The sequence below is a fragment of the Protopterus annectens genome, chromosome 1.part0 (assembly GCF_019279795.1).
Source record: "Protopterus annectens isolate FY-2018-M chromosome 1.part0, PAN1.0, whole genome shotgun sequence".
NCBI lineage: Eukaryota > Metazoa > Chordata > Ceratodontiformes > Protopteridae > Protopterus > Protopterus annectens.
Genome location: NC_056725.1, coordinates 1,558,169,480 through 1,558,194,132, shown reverse-complemented (window position 1 = coordinate 1,558,194,132; position 24,653 = coordinate 1,558,169,480). Strand labels below are relative to the sequence as shown.

General features: G+C 37.2%; 1 protein-coding gene across 1 annotated transcript in view; it reads left to right on the top strand.

The window, feature by feature from the left end:
* The window catches only part of PRKN (parkin RBR E3 ubiquitin protein ligase), a 4,754,857-nt gene that overhangs the window by 3,599,113 nt on the left and 1,131,091 nt on the right, over window positions 1-24,653 (top strand). Inside the window, exon 8 of the mRNA XM_044073232.1 lies at window positions 1,977-2,126. Within this exon, the coding sequence (XP_043929167.1) occupies window positions 1,977-2,126 (150 nt within the window). The remainder of the gene's footprint in view (window positions 1-1,976; window positions 2,127-24,653) is intronic.

Here is a 24,653-nt window from a genome sequence, read left to right as displayed (position 1 = left end):
TAGTTCAAAAGCCATGGATTAAAATGTAATGCAAAGAAATGAGTTAAAGTACCATTTAGAAATGTGTCCATCCAAGCTAATTGCTTTATCTATAAAACACCCCCTAAGAGTTGATCTGATAGTTAGGGAACTGGGAATATATGTAGACAGTAATCCAGTGTTCGAACAACATGTAGCCAAGATAGTAAGAAAATCATTCTATGTCACCCAACTCATAAGCAAGGGCATGGAATCCAGGTCCAAGGAAGTAATAATACTACTCTATTCAGCACTTATCAGCCCCCAATTGAGTACAATGCCCCCTTTGACATGTACCTAACCAGGCACTTGCAACATGTGGAATGTCCTCAATGCTTCCTCACCAGGAGAACCCAGGGCATGAGCACACTATGCTACACAGATCTCCTTAAGGTCTTATCTCTGTACTCAATCTCCTGCAGGTTACTGAGAGGCAATCTATGCCTAGCAATATAAGGCATCCTCAGATCCACCTCTGATGGATCTCTTGCACATCCACAAGACAAAGAGTACCAAAAAAACAAGATCTAAGGACCTGAACTGTGTCTGTGACATAAATAGAACCTGTTGGAGGGACCAGTATGTGTCTTAAAGGATCCCAGTGCTATGGAATAGGCTCCCCATCTACATGAAGCTTAGTTCATCCCAGACCCTACATGGATTTTTCCTATTCAAAAGAAACCTTGGTCACTGGATTGGAAGTCGCAGATTTACTCCCAGTCTGGCCCACATGTCTCTGATGGGCAGAGGTTGACAGTAAGTAAATTAATCCCCAACTAACCTACTCCCCCACATAACCCTTAGCTACCTATTTACTAACATATAAACCAACACACCTCGTGGAACCAGACCTGATACCAAAGAAGAGTCCAGATGATAAAATACTCCAATTTATTCACAAGCCACAAAATAAGTTAAACAGTTTCGTCTGCCACACTACTACTACTACTAAGTCCTGTAGTGTGGCGGATGAAAGCGTTTAACCTATTTTGTGGCTTGTGAATAAATTGGAGTATTTTACCATCTGGACTCTTCTTTGGTATCAGGTCTGGTTCCACGACGTGTGTTGGTTTATATAGTTTGTGTTTCTCCTCGGAGATCGCTTTCTACATATTTATTAACATACTCCACCATATAGGTGTCCAAGGAACTCTAGAACAAAACTGGGTTTGGTTGCACAACTAGGTTTCTTAAGACCCTGGTGATAATTACCCTACCTTTGCCATGGTTTCTGCCTAACCACATGAAATATCTTCTTACAGCTTATGCAGTCTGTCTCAAACTGTACTCCCTCTCTGTCTTTCCAATCCAGTGTCCTCCCTGCTATCTACCACACATGCTTTCTCCATAGTTGCTCCCTCTCTCTAGCAGTCCCTCCATCAGCCACTCAGAGAAAACTCCAAATTTCCCAACTTCAGAAAGGATCTCATTACCTGCTTTTAACCGCAAGCTAAGTGCTCTTGCCTCCATAGAGGGCACATTACCTAAAACTGTCCCTCATATCCAGCCAAAAACCTTACCTTCAGTCTTTTAACCTCCTCGACATTCAATTCTGCCATATGTATACACAAACTTGCTTACTTCCATTTGTACTCCCCATATGTTTTCAAATCCACCATTTTACTATTTTGGTGGCTTTCTAGTTGTTTTAATACCTTGATTTTGTATTTTGTTAGCAGATCCTGTACTTTGATTGTTTTTGTATTTTCCTACCTCTTTTGTTACCACTTGTAAATGCTAATTCACCTACTGGACTGGCAAATAGTCATGCCTGATCATTTCACTACCTTGTTTTTTTATGTAGATATGTGAATGCATACATCTGACACCAAATGTCAAAATCAAAAGGCTGGTTGCCAGTGTTATTCAGTAATTTTATGTCTTGTTTTGATGAAGTCTGCAAACATTTTTTGCTCAGTGCAAGCTAACTTGAATATTTCTTGGCTTAATTTGTTTAGTACAACCGCTACCAGCACTATGGAGCTGAGGAATATGTCCTTCAGATGGGAGGAGTGCTGTGCCCTAAGCCAGGATGTGGAGCAGGGCTGCTTTCTGAATCCCATTCCCGAAGGGTGGAGTGTGAGCGAATCAATGGACTAGGTTGTGGGGTAAGAATGTTACATGAAAAGAAAAAAATGACTTTGCAGTGTTTGTAAATACATCAGGAATTTGCATATTGCTTTCAGCTAACTGCTCTTCTGCATTCTAACTGTAGCATCTTGGTTTCATTTTCATACTTCTAGTAACAGTTTCTTTGATGCAGTGTCTTTCTAAAATGGATACTTGTACTTATGGTCCTTTCTAAACTGAAATTTCTAGTAGCACTACCATAGGTGGCATTCAGCACAATCAAACAAGTTAAGTTGTTGCAGTGCCAGCAAAGAAAAAAGTGTGTGTGTGTGTGTGTGTGTGTGTGTGTGTGTGTGTGTGTGTGTGTGTGTGTGTGTGTGTGTGTGTGTGTGCGTGTGTGTGTGTGTGTACACACACACACACACACGTATATGTGCATATCTATCTATATAGTTATGTATATATGGATGTTGACTGCTATCTTGAATGAGCAACATCTTGAACTGCAAGCTATCGAGCACAACTGCTCAAAATTCATCATATAAAAAAAACAGTAAACTTTTTTTTGTGGGGGGGCTCCCTCCACCCCACCATGTGGGGGGCTGCAGCCATCACACTCCCTGATAATTATAAACACCAAATTTGAGGTTGTACTACAGTGGGGAAAGGGTAAATTCACTTATCCTCACTGTACTACAATCTCAAACAAGAGCAAAACAAGCAAATCTGAGCAACTGATTTTTGTTGTTGTTTATAAATATATACAGTGGATATAAAAAGTTTACACCCCTCTGTTAAAATGCCAGGTTTTTGTGACATAAAAAATAAGACCACAATAAATCATTTCAAAACTTTTCCCACCTTTAATGTGACCTATAACCTGTACAATTCAATTGAAAAACAAACAAATCTGTTAGGGGAAAAATATAAAAAATAAAAAATGTACAATACGCTGGATGCATAAGTGTGCACACCCTTAAACTAATACTTTGTTGAAGCAGCTTTTGATTTAATTACAACATTCAGTCTTCTTGGGTACACACCTGCCATCAATTAAAGAACCTCACCAAGAGGATCAAAGGACTCAAACAGATGCCATATGCTGCCCGGTTAAAGAAACTCTACTCAGTGGCATACCGCCTGTTCAGAGGCGATCTGTGCCTGACGTATAAAGCCATGTCCAACCCGGAATTAATGGACATGCTGCACCTCAGAAAATCCAAATCCCATCGAGCTATGCGCTCGAGAGACTTGAACCTCAGCACTGAAATAAATAGGACATGCTGCAGGGACAGATTCATAATCCCTTCACTCTGGAATAAAATCCCAGTCCAGGTTAGGCAGAGTCCCTCATTGACTCTCTTCAAGAGGAATCTTGATGAGTGGATGGGAGATTGTAGGTTTACCCCGGGTATCACTTCTGTGTCACTGTTAGACAGAGGCACAGTATACTAACCTCGAAAAAGGGCATAGCAAAATAAATTTAAAATAGGTGGCGAAAGCCAAACACATTCTGGCTAGGCTTATAAATGCCCTAGGGCAGATAGCCTAGTATGAACTTATGAACCTATGAACCTATTAACCCCAAATAAAGTTCAGCTGTCCTAGTAGGATTTTCCTGACATTTACTCAGTTGCCTGCTACAGCAAAAGCCATGGTTCGTAGAGAGCTTACAAAGCATCAACGGGATCTCATTGTTGAAAGGTATCAGTCAGGAGTAGGGTACAAAAAAATTTCCACAGCATAAGATATACCATGGAACACAATAAAGACAGTCATCAAAAGGTGGAGAAAATATGGGACAACAGTGACATTGCAAAGAACTAGATGTCCCCCCAAACCTGATGGAAAGACCAGACGAAAACTGGTCAGGGATGCTGCCAAGAGACCTACAGCAACACTGAAGGAGCTGCAGGAGTTTCTGGCAAGTACTGGTAGTGTACTACATGTGACAACAATCTCCAGTATTTTCCATATGTCTGGACTATGGGGTAGGGTTGCAAGACGGAAGACTTTTGTTACACAGAAAAATAACCAGGCCCAGCTAAAATGTGCAAAACAATACATCAAATCTCCCAAAAGCGTGGGGAAAAATGTGTTATGGTCTGATGAGACCAAGGCTGAACATTTTGGCCACAATTCTAAAAGGTACGTTTGATGCAAAAACAACACTTCATATCACCAAAAAACACCATCCCCACGGTGAAGCATGATGGTGGCAGTATCATGCTTTGGGGCTGCTTTTCTTCAGCTGGAACTAGGGCTTTAGTCAAGGTGGAAGGAATTATGAACAGTTCCAAATACCAGTAACATTTGCCCAAAATCTTCAGGCATCTGTTAGAAAACTGAAGATGAAGAGGAATTTCACCTTTCAACACGACAATGACCCCAAGCATACATCCAAATCAACAAAAGAATGCCTTCACCAGAAGAAAATTAAAGTTTTGGAATGGTCCAACCATAGCCCAGACCTAAATCCAGTAGAAAATCTGTGGGGTGACCTGAAGAGGGCTGTGCACAAGAGATGCCCTCACAATCTGACAGATTTGGAGCACTTTTGCAAGGAAGAGTGGGCAGATATTGTCAAGTCAAGATGTGCCATGCTGATAGACTCCTACTCAGGAAGACTGAATGCTGTAATTAAATCAAAAGGTGCTTCAACAAAGTATTAGATTAAGGGTGTGCACACACAACAAAGTATTACGAAAAATAATAATGAAAACTGTATAAATGGTTAAAAATAAAAATAATTGAATACATTTTGAAGAAGTCTTACTGGAGAGATGAAAGCGCTAAATACGTGGTTTTACATTTGTCTTTGTCATAATTAAATTTATCTTGAAGTGTATGGCCATTTACTAACAACAAAGTATTAGTTTAAGGGTGTGCACACTTATGCAATCAACGTATTGTACGTTTTTTATTTTTCCCCTAACAGACTTGTTTGTTTTTCAATTGAATTGTACAGGCTATAGGTCATATTAAAGGTGGGAAAAGTTTTGAAATGATTTACTGTGGCCTCATTTTTTTGGGTCCCCTTCACATGGTTGACATTTCAGAATGTTGAAGACCATAAGACCATATGATCGAAATTCTAAATGTCGACCATCCAGAACCGGCATCTTTAAACAGTGCAGAATGGAAAGATTTCCATCTTCCTCACTGTAGTGCAATCTCAGAGTTGGTATATTTAAGTTCGGGGGGGGGCGGATTTTGTTTTTTGGGGGGTTTTTTTGTTGTTGTTTTTTTTTTTTTATTATATGGTCGACATTTTGAATTTCAATCATATGGTCTCGGCCATATATTTTTCAACATTCTGAAATGTCGGCCATATCAAGTAGACCACATTTTTTTATATCACAAAAACCTGGCATTTTAACAGGGGTGTGTAAACTTTTTATATCCAATGTAGATATGTGTGTGAGTGTTTGTGTGTGCGTCTGTGTTTGTATATATACATATGCACACACATATACACACACACACACACATATATATATATAGATATATATATATATATATATATATATATATATATATATATATATATATATATATATACATACATACATACACACACACACATGCAGACATACATGTATCATGCATATATAAAGTATAAATATTGATAAGAAGTGTGAAGCATGTTGGCACAGAATTGTCCTTACAACTGTAGACATTTGGTTTCTTTCTGAGATTTACTGTAGGAAAGATGGAAGGAAGTGATCATAGATATGAGAGCTGAGAATGTATTTCTCCTTTCATTTGCAACAGGCAATGTTTAGGAGTAACCAAACTGCAATAACACATACTTTTGCAAGCCTTGTCTTTCATATTAAGATGTTAGCAATGGAGCTGTCTTAAGTAAGGAGTGGCAGTGGACATAGAATATGTGACAGTGTGGACTCTGCGAAGTGTAAACAGTGCTATGTATTAGAAAGTATCATAAACGATAATTGTAATTCTGTTTTCTGCAATGATGAGGCTCATTTTTGTGAATATGGAGGTGCTAAATCATGGAGAATCTCAGAATACAAACAGTTTGCAGTCACAAAAAGCACACTAACACAAATAATTGGTAGCCTCCAGCATGTGCACAGCATGCTGGCTCAAAGGTTTATATATGATCCTTCTCCCTGTAACATTCATGTTCATTTACATGATAAACATGACCACATCTGTCCCTTACAATGGCATGGTTGCTGTTCTTCGCACTGCTTTTGTTACAAGTGCAGGCAAGCACCAGAACTGCCTATTTGAACCAGTTCACCAGAGGGTTATAATCATTGTGCACCTGCCAGATGTCCAGTGTGATAAATGTCCCCTAAGACACTTTTTTTTTTTTGTGGACAATTTTCATATTCAAACCTAGTGTAGAATTACACAGAAATAATAAGTTAATGCATATAATTTTAGGGTCTATATTAGAACACCGAACGTTAAAAATTTCGAATGTTCTAATATCGACCTGTTTTCAGCGAATGCTGAAAATATCGAAGAAACAGAAAACCGAATGTTTTCATAGGGAAAGAATTTGGTTGTCCGTTTCTGTTGCTTCGGTATTTTCAGCACTGTGGTGGAAAGTTACGGGTCGGGTTTAGGTAAGTGTGCGATTGTGTGGACGTGAGGGTTAGGGTGGGTTAGGTGAGTTAGGGTAAGGGCGCGGGTCAGGTAAGTGTATGATTGTGTGGACGTGAGGGTTAGGGTGACTGTGCAATAGTGATGGACCTTAGGGTTAGGGTTAAGGTATGTGGATACTTAGTGGTGTATGTATAGTTTAGTGTAGGGTTAGGTGTAAGAGTTTAGGTGTATGTGTGTGGATTGCTGTTTGTTTGGTGTGCTTGTGTTGTGTGTATGTGTTTTGGAACAGCAGATTTTTTCCCTAGGAAAAAATTTGCTGTTCTGAATGTTCGATGTTTTAAATTTTCAATTCATAGGGTTCGATAATAGAACATGTTAAGCAGAGTGCTTCTTTGGTCCTCTTCAAAAGGAACCTTGACGATTGGATGGGAGAAAGGAAATTCACCGTGGGGATCACGTCAGTCGCCCTGCTAGACAGGGGTCCAGGGAAGTAAATAGTGTGGGAAGAAATAGCCAGGGAATTGTTATGGCTAGGCTTGTATAGGCCTTAGGGCTGATAGCCTAGTACCAACCTATGAACCTATGAACACTCGAAATTTTGAATGTTCGGTGTTCTAATATAGACCCTAATTTTATATATTGATCAGGAAAACTGGGCAGATGCTCTTTGGATAACTGCTGGAGAAGCATCACAGAGTGATAGTGGCACTCCTTGTTGAAGGACTTTAAATTGGTCCTTTATTGTAAAAAAGTAAACTGGTAAAACCCTGATGAATGGAGTGATTCTCCTCTTTCTTGTCCCCATCACTGTTGGTTAAGTGTCTGTATTTGATTCAGATTGTTTTATATAAAAAGGTACCAGAAGACGGCTTGCTACCAATCAAGTCTTTCCAGTGTTACTGCTAAACCCGATGTATCTCCATGTCACACACTTCTCTTTATCTCATGCTTTGACTTACGAACTTGACAGGGACAAGGTCTAGCTTTCCACTACTATTTCTGTTAAGGCATGCTTTTTATGTTGGTCCTGTACTTACAATTCTTTTTTTTTTTTGCAGTCATTTTCTGTCCTTCCTCCTGAGTTCCACATCCTTTCCTCTCTCCCTCTGGATTTCCTGGATCTAGATCTTATTTCACCATAAATCAATCTCTTCTACACTAAAAAGAAAGGTTGAAGTCCTCAAGCAGAGGTTCATATTTTAACTGTTTGAGCCCCTGGCCTGACCATTTACATTACTCTCTAGTGCACATCCTCAACCAATTAAATACCCATTTTGAAACAAAGGTTTTGTAACCGATTGCAGGATGTCAAATAGATCATTATCCACTCCTTGCTCTGCATAATGTCAGGAGAATACCAACCTTCTTTGATTCCACTCCCAAAGCTATATATTCCAGCTCTGCGCGTACCTAAGATTCACATTTTTATATGGGATTATGTGATACATGCTACACATTATGGCAACCACAAGTCCTTTTCCTTTTCTGCTTCACTTAAGATCACACATTCTCGTTTATATATTCTCCTTGTTTTTACTTTGTGAAGCTATATAATATTGTATTTCTGCCTTTAACTGTAGCTTGCTTGCCAGTGTGCTTTTTTGCTTATTTATATTTTACTAGATGGTCAGAATTATTTGGTTCTTAAGTCCTTCTTCAATGCTAGCTGAGGTTAGTATTGAGAATGAATGACAGAAATTAGCCTATGACACTAGAGAATGCTCACTTGTAGCAGCATCCTCCTCCACACACACATTTTTTACTAGCATGAGGAGCGGCTGCAACCATTAGGTCCTTTTCAGTGCTGGTGCAGGTTGGAATTGAGAGTGAAGAACAAAAATTAGTTCAAGACAATAGAGAATGCTCACCTGTAGCAGACCCCCCCCCCCAAACATTTTTTTACCAGCATGAGTAGTGATTGTAGCCATAACAGTGGATCTTAGTGGAGTTACTCAAGAACCTCTGCTGTGGAATCTAATTCTGATAGGTTTGTATAGTCATACTACGATGTTAGTCCGATGGATCATTTATAGCCATAGTCAGAAAGCTACTTTGATTTCCATACAAAGAAAGTTTGTTTCAAAAAAAGATGGATTCTTTGAGAATGATATCTATTACACCAGCAGGTCCTGTTTATGTTGAGGTAGAAGTTTATCTCCTTTGAGCAGGTGTTTAAGGTGTTGTTTGTTTTGTGGACGTGTAACGCATCACATATGATTTGATCCTTCAAGGCTTTGTAGATGCAGCAAAGGTCCCCTCCTCAAATTTTTTGTGAGAAACAGATAAGAGAGAGGGAATGTGCTCTAAGGCAGTATATGTAGCACATGGAAAACATTCCCTCGATCTTCTTTTTTAGGAAGAGTTGCAGTCTTTCAAACTGAGTAATATGTTTAGACAAGTGTAACTGTAATACTGAAAAAGTTGTATATAGAGCCATGTGTAATGTCTACCCTACATTTTTTGTGGGTAAGACTATGAATAAACTGAAAAGGAGGATTTTAGGTCATCTTTCTAACATCAGATATAAATGCCAGAGGAACGCCTTATCCAAACACTTATTAGAACACCTCAGACATTCTGGTTTTAAATGTATCATTCTGGATTATGTGGAGATGGATGAACTTGAAGGGGGCATCAATGTTGTGTTGGAGAAAAAGAATTATGCTGGCAGCTGAAATTAAATGCATTGCTGAATTTACATAAGCTGCCACACAATCTGTAAAGGTTTTTTAGGGAATTCTTTGAGGAATTTTTTTGTACTAAAAATATACTAAATAATAATATATATATATATATATATATATATATATATATATATATATATATATATATATATATATATATATATGTTTAGTTACTTTAACCTCAATTCTGCTTTGATTAGATTTATTGTATCACACCAGAAATTTAAATTGTAAATTAAAAACACATGTTTTTACATGCTGCTGTTACCATGTAGTATTGGTGTAGTTCCCCCATTTACCATACTCTTGGATGCTCATGCACACACCTGCACACTTTATACATTAGTAGTTTACTTCACCCACTGTTTTCTGTATTTTTGTGGATTTTCTACTAGTTTTCCATTGTATAAACATGTTTTTTGGGCTATAAACTTGAAAACTGTCATTACAGTTTTTTTAACAAAGCACTGACATTTTATCTGAGCTGTTAATAACTTAGTTTTTTATGCACACTAATACACATGGATGGATATTTACTAGATATTTTTAAGATATTATTAGATGGATTTTTATATTTATAGTGTTTTGGTTTGATTATGTTTATGTTTAGATAGCTATGTGTTTTTTTCTTGATTTTAGTTCTGTCACATACCTGATGAAGGCTTTATTGTATTACTTAGCCAAAAATGATTTTAGTTAAAAGTCTTGTTATGTATATTTTTTATGTATATGTTATGCTTTTCTTAATACGTGATCTTGGAATGTGGGTTGAAAATTGATAGGTAGTGTTTTCCTTAACTACGATGAGTTTGATCTAATCAGTAGTAGTGTGTGGGGGTGGGTACTTGCTGTTCTAAAATGCACTTTTATGGCCTTGTTTATATTGTTTGTCAAGAGTAGGCTAGTTTAAAATTAAACAATATGTATATTTTCCACACCTGCTTCTAAGTATATAAAAGCAGATATGTTTAACATTTTAAAGTATTTATGGTTTTTTGTTACTGACGATCGTTTGTCTCTGACGAATAAAGGCTAGTTTTTGTGTTTTTTATGTGTAGATAAATGCATACATACCATAAAGGGGCATTATATTCTACTGTGGGTTTAGTGTGTAGTTTAATGGACTTAGCTTTCGACAATATTTTTTTTAGATTTAACAAATGCCTATACAAACAGACTTCTGGAGTAGCTATGGGGGCAAGGGTAGCTCCAGCTTTTGCAAATTTAGTGATGGCTAATTGGGAGTTGAAATTTCTTAACAAACACCCTAGTTACTCTAAAGTGCAGGTGTACTACAGATATATTGATGATTTGTTTTTTCTATGGACAGGCACACATGATGAGTTTCTAAATATGGTAGATGATTTAAACTCCACCACGGACTTTTTAGATTTTAAAGTCAGTGGGTTCAGTGAATCTATCACCTACCTAGACTTACATTTAAGTATGGACAAAGAAAAAAACAGTTTCATCAGTAGAGTCTATAGGAAGCAAACTTTTGCCAATCAATACTTACACAAGGATAGTCTACACCCACAGCACATGAAGAAGGGAGTTGTAAAAGGTCAAATTATACGTTTGAGTAGATTAACTACAGATGATGACACATTTGTTAAAGAAGTTTCATTTTTGAGAACACTTTTCCTCTCCAGAGGTTATAGTGAGGAATGGTTAAAGAAAATTGAAAAGGAAGTAGCGGTGTTGAGAAAGGGAGTGGCTTCACCTATTTTATCATCTAATGATATTTGTGTAAGTCCAGTGTTAGAGATTTCAACTATTGGTTCCACTGATTACAACATTGCTTTTTCCATACCTATAGTAAACGAAATGTGGTTTATTAAAGAAATTATAGAAAATAATTGGAAAATTATATTAGGTAACAAGGAGCTGGTTGACACAATTGTTACTAAACCAAGATTCACTTACAAGAGAGAATTTAATATTAAGTCCACGTTAGAATTTGGAAACAAAAAAGACAGTAACAGTATGAGATCAGGAAGCACTAAGAAAGGCAGATATGCTTGTAGAAATTGCAAGCAATGTAGGTCCATCAGTAATAGTTCTTTTATTACATTAAGTCACCTAAATTACACTTTGTGGGCCAAAGATTATTATAATTGCAACACTGTGTATGTAGTTTACATGGCTAATTGTGTGTCATGTGATCATTATTATATAGGAAAAACAATAAGAGCATTAAAACGTAGGATATACGAACAAAACTTGGCTATTAAAAATAAAGACAAAACTAATTCTTGGCAAAACATGCCTTTATTTGTCCTGAATTCAAAAGGTTTGTTTTTTTGTTGTGGAGAAAATGGAGAAGACGATGTTTGCAGGTGACTTAAATAATATTTTGGAATGCAAAGAAACACTTTGGCAGTTATTCTTAGGGGTGGACTACGCACCAGGACTAAATGAGTCCATAAATTTAAAATGTTTTTTATTAAATAGATAATTTAATAGTTTATTTGTATATATTTATACACAAAAGTTTTGTTAATGTGTTTTAAAATAAGTTTATTAACACAAGTATGTTTTATGATTCAATTGTTAAAATGAGTTGCTCGTTTGTCAATGAAGTCATTTTCTGTTAGATTGAGTAATTAGATATAAAAAGGAAGTTAGAGAAGGATAAACTTTTTTCTGAAGAAGTTCACGGAATAAACAGTGAATGAAAGCGCTAAGACACTTGTTTCGAGTAGTCATTGGAATTGCACCTAGAACTGTGTTTTAAGTTTTGATTCTACTGTGGGTCTGTTATGAGAATATTAGAGAGGAATAATAACTTACTTTGACCTAGAAGATATACCCTGATAATCATTCTGGCTATATGACAGAAATTCCTCCCAATAATAGGTACATGGTGGGAAAAGAATAGTTCATTATCAATGAAAGTGCTCATCTGACTTTATCAATTGTTACTGACAATTTTGTCAATAAAGTTGCGTGCAAAAAATCAATGAAGGTGACCAGGTCCCTAATAATAATGTCAGTTTTCAAAGGGGTGCTATGTATGTGGTACAAGCATTGTTGCCTATCTTTGCCAAAGAATACAATTGTACATTTCTTGGCATTTAACTTAAAACTTTGATCCAGGCACTGTTTATTTGCACTTGTTAGAGCATTCTGGACAATCTATGAGTCAGCCTGAGAGTTTGATAGTTCTGAGTCTGTACTCATCTACAACATTGCTCAGCCGCAAACACCGAATACCTGCCTTGAGATGAGAGAAATAAATACCAAGAAAGTGACCCATGGACAAAGCCCCAAGGGATGCCACTATTAACCATTTTTGATGAGAGTCCAGTCCTACACTAATATATGAGGTTCTGCCAGTGAGCCAGTTTGCTATTCAGCAGGTTACATAGGGGGTTACTTTTAGTTTTATTAGCTTCTATAATGCCAGAATGTGGTGTTAAAGACCTCCACCAGGTTAAGGTAAGCAATGTGCATCAAGTTTCCTTCATCCAGTGCATTGGTGACTTGTTCAAAGAAATCCACTTAGTGTAGGAGGCATGATCTACCTTCAACGAATCCAAACTGGTTTGGGTTAAAGAACTGAGCACTGCTGATGTCATTATTGATAATTTGTTTATTTACTTATGTATTGGCATTTGTTTACTGGGAACGTCTGACTGGGTTGTATCCCTTTTCAGAGGAGGCCTAGACAGAAAAGGTCCTGTTACAATAAAAAATTTACGGCATTTGAAATAGAAGTCACACAGTTGCTGGATAATTGGCAGTTATAGCTGGAATACATAGCTTGGTACCCCTAAACAAGGGTTAAATACAGAGTAAATGTGAAGGTTTGTTATGAACTGGTAGTTTGGGATGGAGAGAATGGTTAATAATAGTTTTGTTTTGTATTAAAGAGGAAAATGTATCAATGAAGTGCAAGCTGAATTGAGAACCAATGCTTGAAGAGTCATTGGAAGTTGATGGATTGGGTTGGGATGCTTTGACAGGGTTGAGAAGTTTATTAATGGATGCCCAGAAAGTTTTTGGATTGGAGTTTGGCGAGTTATGAACATCACTGTTGTAGGCTTTCTTGTCCTTTATGCATTGCTTACTATGATACATTAAGTATCTGTATTGTTTCAGGAGTGACTGAGACTAGGTTTGTAGCTTGTCTTCCGGGCCTTATATCTTAGTTTCTTTTGATTCTTAGAGGAGCATGATCAGTCAGGATGTTTAATAAGGTTGTACTGACTGTATCTATGGTATCATCTTGCAGAAGTATTTTAAGTGGACTCCAGGGGACTTCTTGCAGGATAGAAATAAATAAGTGTCTATTTAAAAAGTTAGTAAGACTTCCAACTATATTCTTATGGTGAAGTTTGAGGTTTTGCCTGTGATGTTGGTTAATTCAACTTAGTAGATGGTTATTTTAGGTGTTTGGTATGGTGCCACATATTTCTTGGTGAAAATGTTAGAATCCAGTCTAATAATTCTCTAGCTATGGTTTTGTTTAGTCTAATTGGTGTGTTAACTAAGTGTAAGAAGCCAGACAGTTGTATCATGCTGTATTGGAAGCAGTTTTTTTTTTTTCCAATCAATATTTACATCCTTTTAACATAATGGTTTCTAGCTGGATGTTGGCAGGAACCCAGGAGAGAATGTCATTGCCAAGTAGTATGTAAAAGCTTATGATGGCTAAACTTTTGTGAGTGTTATTTTTAAGAAGAAATATAAGGTATTCAGCATTATTGGAAGTGGGAATAGTTTACAGTATGGGAAAAGGTCTAAAACATGTTTGTAGAATATGGCAACACCGCTTGCATTTTTATTAATTTTGTTTAATCTAAGAATGTTGTAACCTGGAAGAAAGATTTATGTATCATTGCTGTTTGGCTTTAGCCAGATTTCTGTGCCTCTGACGAGATCAGGGGAGCAATGGGATATGCAGGCATGAACTTCTGTAAGTTTGTTGTAAATACTTCTGAGGCTGGCGTTTATAATTTTAAGTCCTTGACTGGAAAGGTTTACTGCCTCTATCTGGAGAGAGAGGAGAAGTATGTAGTGGGACTTGATGATGCATGGCCTTTCCTAGCAGAATTGTCCAGTTATTGAAATTACATTTTTGGAGCCATTTGCATTTGCGTTTATTTTTAGAATGGAATTTTGATTGTTTGTTGATTAGATTCTACATGTTTTTATTTCAAGAATTCAGTGTATGTAGTGTCAAGCATGATGGGATAGATATAGAAGTAATAAGATGTGGTGTTTTGGTGTACATATATTGTGTTGCTGGTGTGGGAATGTTACAGAGAGGGAAACAGTAGCAGTAGGCAGTTGTGAGTGTGAACACTAGAAGTAGAAGATATACAAGTGACATGATTGGAGTATGAGGGGGTGTAATGATTGGTAGGAAGAGAGGTGGGAGGAATTCTGGTAAGTTTAATGTATAGTAAACTGGGGTGGGTGAGAATGGAGGTAGGTTAGAGAGTGGAGTGAGCCTGAGTGTAGCAAGGGAGAATGGAATTGGGCTAGCTCTCGAACAAAAGAAGCACAAAAAACAAATTGTTGCTGTCAGAGACAGTCAAGTAAGTGCAGATAATGCTGCATCAGCCTCAGTCAGTATGTGTGAGGAATGGCTATAGCTGACCACAATAGGAGGAGCTGTTTTGGTGTTGGGGAAATGCATAGAGTGCTGCTAGTGTTTGTTAACTGCAGGCAGACCTTACGGGGATAAAAAAACAGAAGACAGAGATAGGACAAGAGTGATTATCAGGGATAAGTCATGTCATTTATTTTGATTATTTGCTGCTGAGAGATTTGGATAGTGAGTTGGTTTTCCATTAAGCTGTAATGCACTCCAATAAAACTTTTTTTTCTAACAGCAAAACATGAATTATATTTGCAATGATTAAGAGTCAGTTGTTTTCTTGTTTTGATAAAGACAGATCCATTCACCTGTGAGTGACTTATCATTTCATAACTTCTGTCATCAGACTGCCATTTGGTGCCCTGCAGAGATACTTTGCCTCAGGTGCAATGAATTATGGGGTACAAAGTCAAAACAGTGATTTTTAGCAAGGCTTGTAAAGGCAGTGATTTTAGTTATATTCAATGAGTAAGTAAGTAGTACAGTCTCAAGGAAGGGATCAGGCACTGTGAAGATATTGGTGGAAAGTTTTCTATCTGTAATGATGCTGTGCATTACCTTATAGATAAGACTGGTAAAGCTTATATGTCTATAATTACCAGGGTCAGTGCTGAGTCCTCCTTTGTGGAGCTCAGTTTCTCTATACCTCAGGCATAAATCAAATGCATATGCTAAAAATGAATAGGTTGAGTAGTGAGTCTAAGACTGTTCTTGATGCTGACAAGAAGGCAGCCTAGCACATTGTCGAGGTCCATGGAGATAGTGCTCTTGGCCTTAGAGAATGTCCTCAGGACTTGCCTGTGGGTGATATGAGAGGGCAGGTGAGCATGCTAATATGCAGGAGAAAGTTAACAGGAGATAAGGGTGTAAAGCTAGAGCTATATTTATCAGCCAATATGTCAGCTATGTTGTATGTGGATGAATATGTCTTGTTATGTATTAGCTGAATGCAGTATTACTTCATAGTTATAAATGGTTGATAGGGCGTAGTTGATAGGCGGCAATTGTCACTTCATTCTTGTCTTTGCAGCATTTGATTTTGCTTCAGAGTACGTTTTTATCTTTTTGAGTTTCTTTTATTGGATGGCATATTTAGTTTATTCTTATGGAAATGATGTTTCTTCCTTTTATTGTATAGTTTGTTTATACTAGGGTTCCACTATAAAGGTTTGATCCTGAATTTAGCATTATATGTAGTTCTATTGCAAACTGATGCTTCAGTGCAAGCATTTAAGTGGGAATTGAAACAGCAAGTGAACGTCGCAGTGTGTGAAATGAAATCATTGAGGAGAGGGAGTTGTTTAAATTTCATCAGGATATCAGCTAGCTGTGATAAGTTTGCCCTTGAATATTCTCTAAATATAGAAAGGTTTGACGGTAAATCAGGTTTAATCCTCATAGTGAATATTACGGACCAGTGGTCACATTTGACCAGTGATATGGCAGCTGTAAGTATCAAGTATGGTGAGGTAATATTGGTGTGGATTTGGTCCAATATTTTTGAGCCCTTATTTAGGAAATGAACCGGATGGTCTAAAGAGGTAGAATTTATGAAATATAAGAAGCAGTATTCATATTTATTTGTGGTAATGTAGGTTACCCAGTTAATAGAAAGAATTTAAATCCCTGAGGAGAATAGTATGTGATTCAATGGGGCAAGACTCCAGTTTGTTTATATATGCAGGTGTTATGGTAGTATTCAAGCTTCTAGAGTTCAGCAGCACTATGTTTAATTCCTTTTGATTTTATTTGTCTATGTTGGTAGTTTCTGGAGACTTTTTTGCCTAAAAAAGGTTTTATGGGGTGGAGAAATTTTTGGTTAATATAAAAAAGCTATAAGGAGAGAGTTGCAACCAATCCCTAGTAAAAGAGGTAGGGCTGCCAATCATTTTGTCCCAGGCTGATGTATATTTGACCCCCTTAGATGACAACAATAACTATGCCAGTAGTTAAAGTCAAATTAACTTTTGATTGTGTTGTAGCATGATTCTTAATGGTATGATGGTGCTGAAGACTAATTTCATACCAATCTGAAGCACATATTCTGATATCTTTGTCATTTCTGTCTTCACATAATCCAGTGTAGTATGGCTCAAGTCATTCACTTCTGCGTGCACAATTACCAAATCATGTGCTTACCTTGGGAGAAGGGACTTGAGAGCTCTAGTGACATATCAAATCCTGGCACCTGAGACGCAGATTATTATAGGTTCATAGGTTCATACTAGGCTATCTGCCCTGGGGCATTTATAAGCCTAGCCCGATTGTGTTTGGCTTACGCCACCCATTGATTTGAGTATACCGTGCCCTTTTTAAAGTTTAGTTTACTGTGCCTCTGTCTAATAGTGACACAGAAGTAATCCCCGGGACAAACCTACGATCCCCCAACCACTCATCAAGATTCTTCTTGAAGAGAGTCAGTGAGGTGCTCTGCCTAACATGAAATGGAATTCTATTCCAGAGCGAAGGGAGCCTCTGGGTTATGAATCTGTCCCTCTAGCATGTTCTATTTATTTCTGTGCTGAGGTTCAAGTCCCTCGAGCGCGTGGCTCTAAGGGATTTAGATTTACTGAGGTGGAGCATGTCCATTAATTCATCTGTGTGTCTCACTATGGACCTATGACTAACATGTTACCAGATATATCAGCTTGGCCTTGTTACCTTAAGGGCATTGGCTTGTCAGCTAGGTAAGCCCCCCCCCCCCACCTATCTGTTCTGCTGTTTATTGTTTCTATGGATGTTTTTTGTTTGTGTCACTGAACATCATGCTTACCCAGCCTACATCGTGGAGGCCTTTGAGGTTTGGTGAGGTTTTTCTTAAGTACTTCAGCTGATTTAGGATAAGGTGGAAATGGTTGTATGAAATGAGTGTCAGTATTGACAATTTGGTGGTTAATTCCAATATGTTTAGGTGAGAGTCTTGCCTCCAAGCTAAGTAAATTCTTGAACCAAAAATAAAAAAGTAGCACACCCAGCAGTGGTAAAAAACAACAATTGAACCAAACCAAAACCGCTGAAGAAGAAGAATAAATCAGTGATACTCTAATTTTACTGGGTTTTGGCTGCAAATTCTTGCACATCTCACATATAGAGCCATCCAGAGGAAGAAGTAGATGGTTGTTAGTAAGTATGAGGCAGTTGCTAATACGGACTCAAGGCATGTAATACAGGAGAAGAGAAAGTTTACTTCTGCTCCAGTAACCGATGTACAAGCACCTTGAAATAAGTAACATTCCGTATAAATGTTGTATAAATAATAAAAAAGCAACTGGCAAAGTATTCAAACCTGACTTCCGGCATGACACAATGCAGGAGAACGCAAGCAATGCAAATACTGAAATAAGCAACTGCCCAAGGTGTAATAGACAGCTGAGATCACTGGGAGCTATGCAACCAGAAAGTGAAGTGAGCCACAATAGGAACATATATACAAATAATCCAGAACATAAAATGAATATAAATAATGCAGGACTTCAGCAGTGACAGTCATCTTGAACCAAGGTTTATACCACTGGGTGGCTAGCCCTGCCATGGTAGTTCATTTGTAACAATCACTCAAACACATGCACTCTCACCTACAACCAATTTAGAGGGTCCAATCCATCTACTGCATGTCTTTGGAATGTAGGAAACAGGAGCAACCAGAGGAAACTCACATGACTACAGGGAGGACATGCAGACAAGGCATCCCAGACGAGAATCAAACCAGAGAACTTCTGGCTATGAGTTGACAATGCCAAACCCTGCACCACCGCAGCCACCCATTTTTAACCCATTCATGCCCATGTTATGCTTGCTGTACCTCCTCTGTTATCTATCACTGGATTACATCCAACCCCATTATGCTATCAATACTTTGTCACCACTCACAATGTAAATTTCATGTTTTATAGTAAAATATTTTTAGTTGCTCTTGCATATAATAAAGTTACTAAAATAAATAGATGCCTTCTTTTTCTTCTTCTCTTTTTCTTCCTTTTTCTTTTGGTATTAGGAAATGTAGGCATTACAATGCAAAAAGAGAAGAAAAGCTAGACAAAAGCATGTTTAAGTTAATAGGCTGTAATCTTGGGCTGTTGAGGTGGGGGATGGGGTACAAAAGTACACAGATCATAATATATATAGAGCTGATATGTTTTCTCTTACATGTGCATAGGTGAATGTCTGGATTAAGACCCTTGGCTTGATCTAATTACAACTTTTATGTGGAAACAAGTAAATAAGAGAAAACTGAATATAATGAAACATTTTCCTTTAGCAATAAATGTTTCAGCTCGTCTTACAGGCTTCAGCAGAGGACTACATTTTTTCTTACATTTCCAGAGATAAGCTGATAGTAGGGCAATAAAAGCCAGAATACTGGTTTCTTCAGGGGTAAAAGTTAATGTTTTTCTGAAATCATGCAAGTGTTTTTTACATCTGGGAGGGGAATAAAGATAAAAACAAAAACAGAAAGCAACTAAGCAAGTAGAAACACAGGCAATAACGCATTTTAGCATGGATAACCTCAGTTTCAGGTTAATTAAGGCCTGTGTTAACAGCTGTCTACCTGGAACAAATGTTTCTGTCAGGAAGGTTAAGCTTCACTATTTGAAGCTATACATAGTTATTTGTGTTTCTGTTAAGTTAAAGGGTTATGAGGGTATTATGGGGGTGTGTTTTGAGGTTCTTTATTAAAATACATGTCTTATAAAATGTAACATAGGTTCCAGTGTTGATAAGAAAACACTTAATAAAAGATTAACCTGCCAAATATTAGTGAATGCATGTATCACAAATGCTGGAATGTCACTAAGATGTACAGAAATCCTGAGCATCAAAGGTGTATCAAATTAATATTTCTGGGACTTTTGATACAGACTGGGTTATATATTTGGCCACATGCAGCTGTTCAGCATTCTATGCTGGACAAACTTCTCATTCATTGAAACTCAGGATTTCTGAAAATCTTAGTGATATTAGATGTGCACAAAACTTCAATGTTTCATTTTGTTATTATTAATAAGATTGTGTTAAACAGGGATATCAAAGGAGGCTGGCACACTATTTTAAATAATAAAGAGAAAGGTTGTATTATCAGACTGAGCACCTTGTTCCCCCCTGGACTTAATGAGAATTTGTAAGAGACCAATCATTTCCAAGGGTTATGTATTTAAGTCTTGTAACATTGTTTGTTGGTAATGAAGCACTAATGAAGGCTAATTAAGCTAAAACATGCATGCTGTTATGGCAGAATAAAGTTATGTTTACGTAGGAAAGAATTGTGCTATTTATTAACTATCTATTCACCATAGTGTGAGGAGTTCTGACTGCTGTGTTGGTGTATAGTAATTGGTCTTTTTGCCATGCACCTGGCCTTACTTGCAGGTTTACTCTTAACCCGTCCCTTCATAATACTTCCAGATTCCCAGTTTAACGTCTTCACCCTTATTTTTTCACCCTTACAAATAATCTCTGCTCTCCAAAAACACATGTCATTCCTCCTGTTACTTACACTAAGTGTTTTTGAAATGATTTAAACCTCATTCCTGCTTACAGATTCAGTACTAGCCTTCATGATCTGTGAAGCCAGTTACAGCCCAGCATTCATTATTATATATGCAGTTCAACACTGAGGGCTGTTGGGTGCTTTAGTTGTTTCCTGTGGAACAGCACAGCAACTAAAATGTATTTAGTAGTCATATGGCAAAAGGAAATTATGCAGTAACACTGTAAAATGCTTCTGATGCCCTAAAAGTAAACCATGCTACTAGACTGTTGTCAGAGATGATGCAGGAGGACTATGAGCACCTTTTTAAATGTGTCATTTGTGGTGTGTGTGTATTTCTGTGTTAGTTTTTCTGTCTGTATACCTAAAAGATTGGAATAGCAGGGTGGGTGGCAATGTATAATAGGCCTTATTGGCCCGAGAAAGCACTTTAACAGGGACAGTACCAGTAGAAACTTAGAACCAAATATCCTATCTTGTGACCATCTTGACAAAACAACTTTATCTGCTCCATCTGAAGTTTATGCTACTTGTGTATACATGTTTCTGCTCTGTTTCTTAGCTGGTAATAATCTTGTGTTCTTCAGTTGTCATAGAACTGCTACTCTGGCCCCTTCTGAAATTGTAAAGAGTTTGTGTTTTAACTATAGAGATGCTCACTATGGTAGAAATTGTAGTCATCAATGTGATAATTATGCACCCCTTTTATTGTTTCTGGATAATCCATTTTTTTAATTTAGCCATAGTGTAACAATCAGAAGTACTGGCATATTTTTAATTCTTATTTCTACAGCCATCTGCATGTGCAGTTGCAGGTCTTTAATGGACAGCGTAGCCTTTACTAATGCATCATGTTTCATCTTCGCATTGTTCAGAAGCAGACATAAAAAAATGTATACGGACTTTAACCCTTTGTTAAACGTACATTGACTTTCTACTGTATTCACGATCAAACGGTGAAACAAAAGTGAAGATCCCTGTCCAGACATGCATTATATCTGTTCATCACAATATTAGCAGAATATCGAAAGGTCTGGTCAGCCATTAAAATAAGCTCATTTGTGTCAAAATTAGAAGTGATTTTAATTGTCATTTTGAACAAACTAACTTCCTACTTGAAGGTATATGCAAAAAGTATTTAAATTAAACAGCTTTCACTCTAAAATTAACCATAACCCCTTATCTACCCCATGCACACACATGTGCAGCTTCTTTAGGTACACATTAGCCTTCAGCCAGTTTACATTATTTCAGGAATGTGTTTCAAGGGAAGAGGAAGAAGCACTTGTAAAGCTCCTGTAAATCCTGTGAATACAGACTTGTAGTGAATTTAAACTGATAGCAAACAACTATGTCCTAATAGAGGTCAGCATTTGCAATTCTGTTTGATTTTGTTGTTTACCAGAAATACCCACTTTTTTTAGCCTTAAGACAGTAAGGAATGGTTTATGCTGTGTACATGCAGAAGCTGTTGAAATGCCCTACAGGGCATCCTAACTGTTGTCCTAAATTGAGATGACAGGGTTGCTCATATTAAACTGCCTTCTTGCTTGGCTTCACATGCTGGGATTCATATCTATTAATGTGAGTGTGTCCAAATGTCCTGCTAGGAAAGCAATTTGTTCCCTGGTAGGTTGTCAGAGAAGCAGCTGGTCAAAGAAACCATCAAAGGTGATGTTAGGGCCAAGTTGTGTTTCTTGAATTAAATGGAAATTTTTACTGATCTTTCTGCTTGCTTCACCTCTCTTTCTCTGTCTTTCTCTCTCTCGAGTATACTTGAACAAGGTTAAGTACATCCATCGCAGATACCTCCCTCCAGCTCCCTCAGACAAGCCTGTCATTGTCTGTGTTGTCACGGAGTGATAGCCTTTCACAGACACTGAGCCTTCTAATAGACATTTTGACAACAAAGAACATATTATTAATCACTTTATTTTTTCTAACCCCTGTGGGAGCTTTTATAATGAAAGAAGCCTTTGTTAACTACTGTCTTTAAAACTCTTTCAAAATGGGTAACATTGTTATGTACTGCATTAAATCGTAGGCTAGTAACACCATTAACATCTATTTTATTTATTTCTTTTGGCATTTTTAAAAGTACATTTTGCTACTTTTTGATCTAGACCGAGGTCCATGTCTGGTCTAGTCTACCTTATAATAAGGAATATGTTTTTTGTCATCTGAGCTTATTGCTTTTTCTCCCTAGACTTAGGACTCAAACCTTTACCTTTCTGTTCATCTGACACTTATTAACAGGATGAATCTCTCTGTGCAGTTTTCATCTCTGCTTTCTGAGATTTAGTTTTCCGCAAGACCAGATGAGTCATTATTGTTCAGTTATGCTGACAAGTTGCACAGTAACATTATATTCAGCAAATAACAGAACAGTGGTGTTAAAAAATAAATGTTATATTTAGAAAACAAGACTTGGCATCCTCCTATGTACATGCAACCTTTTAGGCATATTTCAGTTTGCATTTGTCATTCTGGTCCACAGAATAGTAACATATTGCTTGAATGCAATGCTGTTTTTCATAGTATGTCTTATGTTTGTAGCAAGCAAGAAATAAATTATATTGTTGCAGATGAAAGGCAGGCGTCCCTCTTTACTACAAAGGTTCTTACCCAGGTGCTCAGTGAAATAGTCCTGTAGACACTTCATCTGCAGTGGCACCTAAGGCATGGCCACTAATAACATGCATGTTGTGTTACCAACTGTATCATTGGGCTGTTAAACAGCCAGCCAGAATTTATATCACATATGTTTTTTTTATGGGCTGTGCTTCCTTTAATTTACAGGGCTTCTCTTTTAGCACTGGAAAAAAGGCACAGAATTTGCAACTCTGGGGCTACTGAATATTCTATACTTTTTTTAGTTTTCACATCCAGGAAGCCTAACTTATATCCAAATCGTTAGTCACAAGAAATTAACATTTTGAAATGTAAAGAAGGGAGATAGACAAGGGTACCTTTGGTAATGTTGCAAAGGGAAAAAAAATGACAGTTGTTTGATACTGCATCCCTAGATACTCTTAAATTAATACCAGTTCTAAGTTGAGCAGAGACACCAGCAAATAAATATCATAGGACACAGGAAATGTGTTAGAATTATTTACAGAGAGGCTTTATAGGTTGGCAGTAGAGGTGATATTAACAAAGTAAAAAAGAATAAACACTTGTACACAAATGTCCAAACTGTGCTAATACAAGGAGCTAGTTTATATAGCCCAGAGGAGGTTGTTGCTAGTTCCCTGAGCAGCTACCCACTGTTCCACTCTTTTACTTTTCTAAGCTCCTTTTATGCCTTCTCACAAGTCACACTGTACCACCCAATGTGGAACAAGCAACACAGTACCACCCTTATAATTTTTCCACATCCCTGGTCTAAAATGGGCATATTCAGTTAATCAAGCAAGGCCCCTCCACCCCGTTCTCCTTAGTACTACTGCAGGTACCCAACCATCATGTTAGAAGCCAGGAGTCCATTTCCTAATACTGTCACTCCTGTATTTAATACTGTTCCTTCTATACCCACTCCAACATGCCAGCTGAGTTCTATTCTGCCATACATTTTACCGTATGATTTATCCTTTTTTTTGGATTTTCCTTGGATGAGCAGATGCCTTTCCTGATGTCTGATCACTAAATACTAATGCAAGATTTCCATTGCAGTCTCAGACCATGAAATGCTGTATAGAGGACTGATGTCTGCCTTCAACAATGCATGATCAGGCATTGTATATGAGCATTCTTTTTTACACTATGCATTATTTTACCACAATGGATGGAGGAAGAATTTGAATACACAACGAGAACTCCAAGATTCTGTGCTATCCCTTTGGCCATGTTATCCCAAAATGTTCAGTTAAACATTTGTATTAAAGATTTTTATGAAGGATGGTTTGACCTTTATTGATGGAATACCGATTACATCTTTAAGATATATTAATCAATTATGTAAAATGTTGCTTTAAATTTATGTCTGTATGTAGATATGAATATTTTCAAATTAATTACAAATTAAATGGCTGTTATTTTACATAATAATAGTTTAGGAAGCATGTAAGATGTTATGATCAGAGACTTTGTGAATATTGCATCAAATCAGAAGGGGTTGATCATATGAAGATGTTAATTCTGTGTTTAAAGTAGAATATAATGAAATATTAACCATATGAATGAAGAATAGTTCAGAAAGAATAAT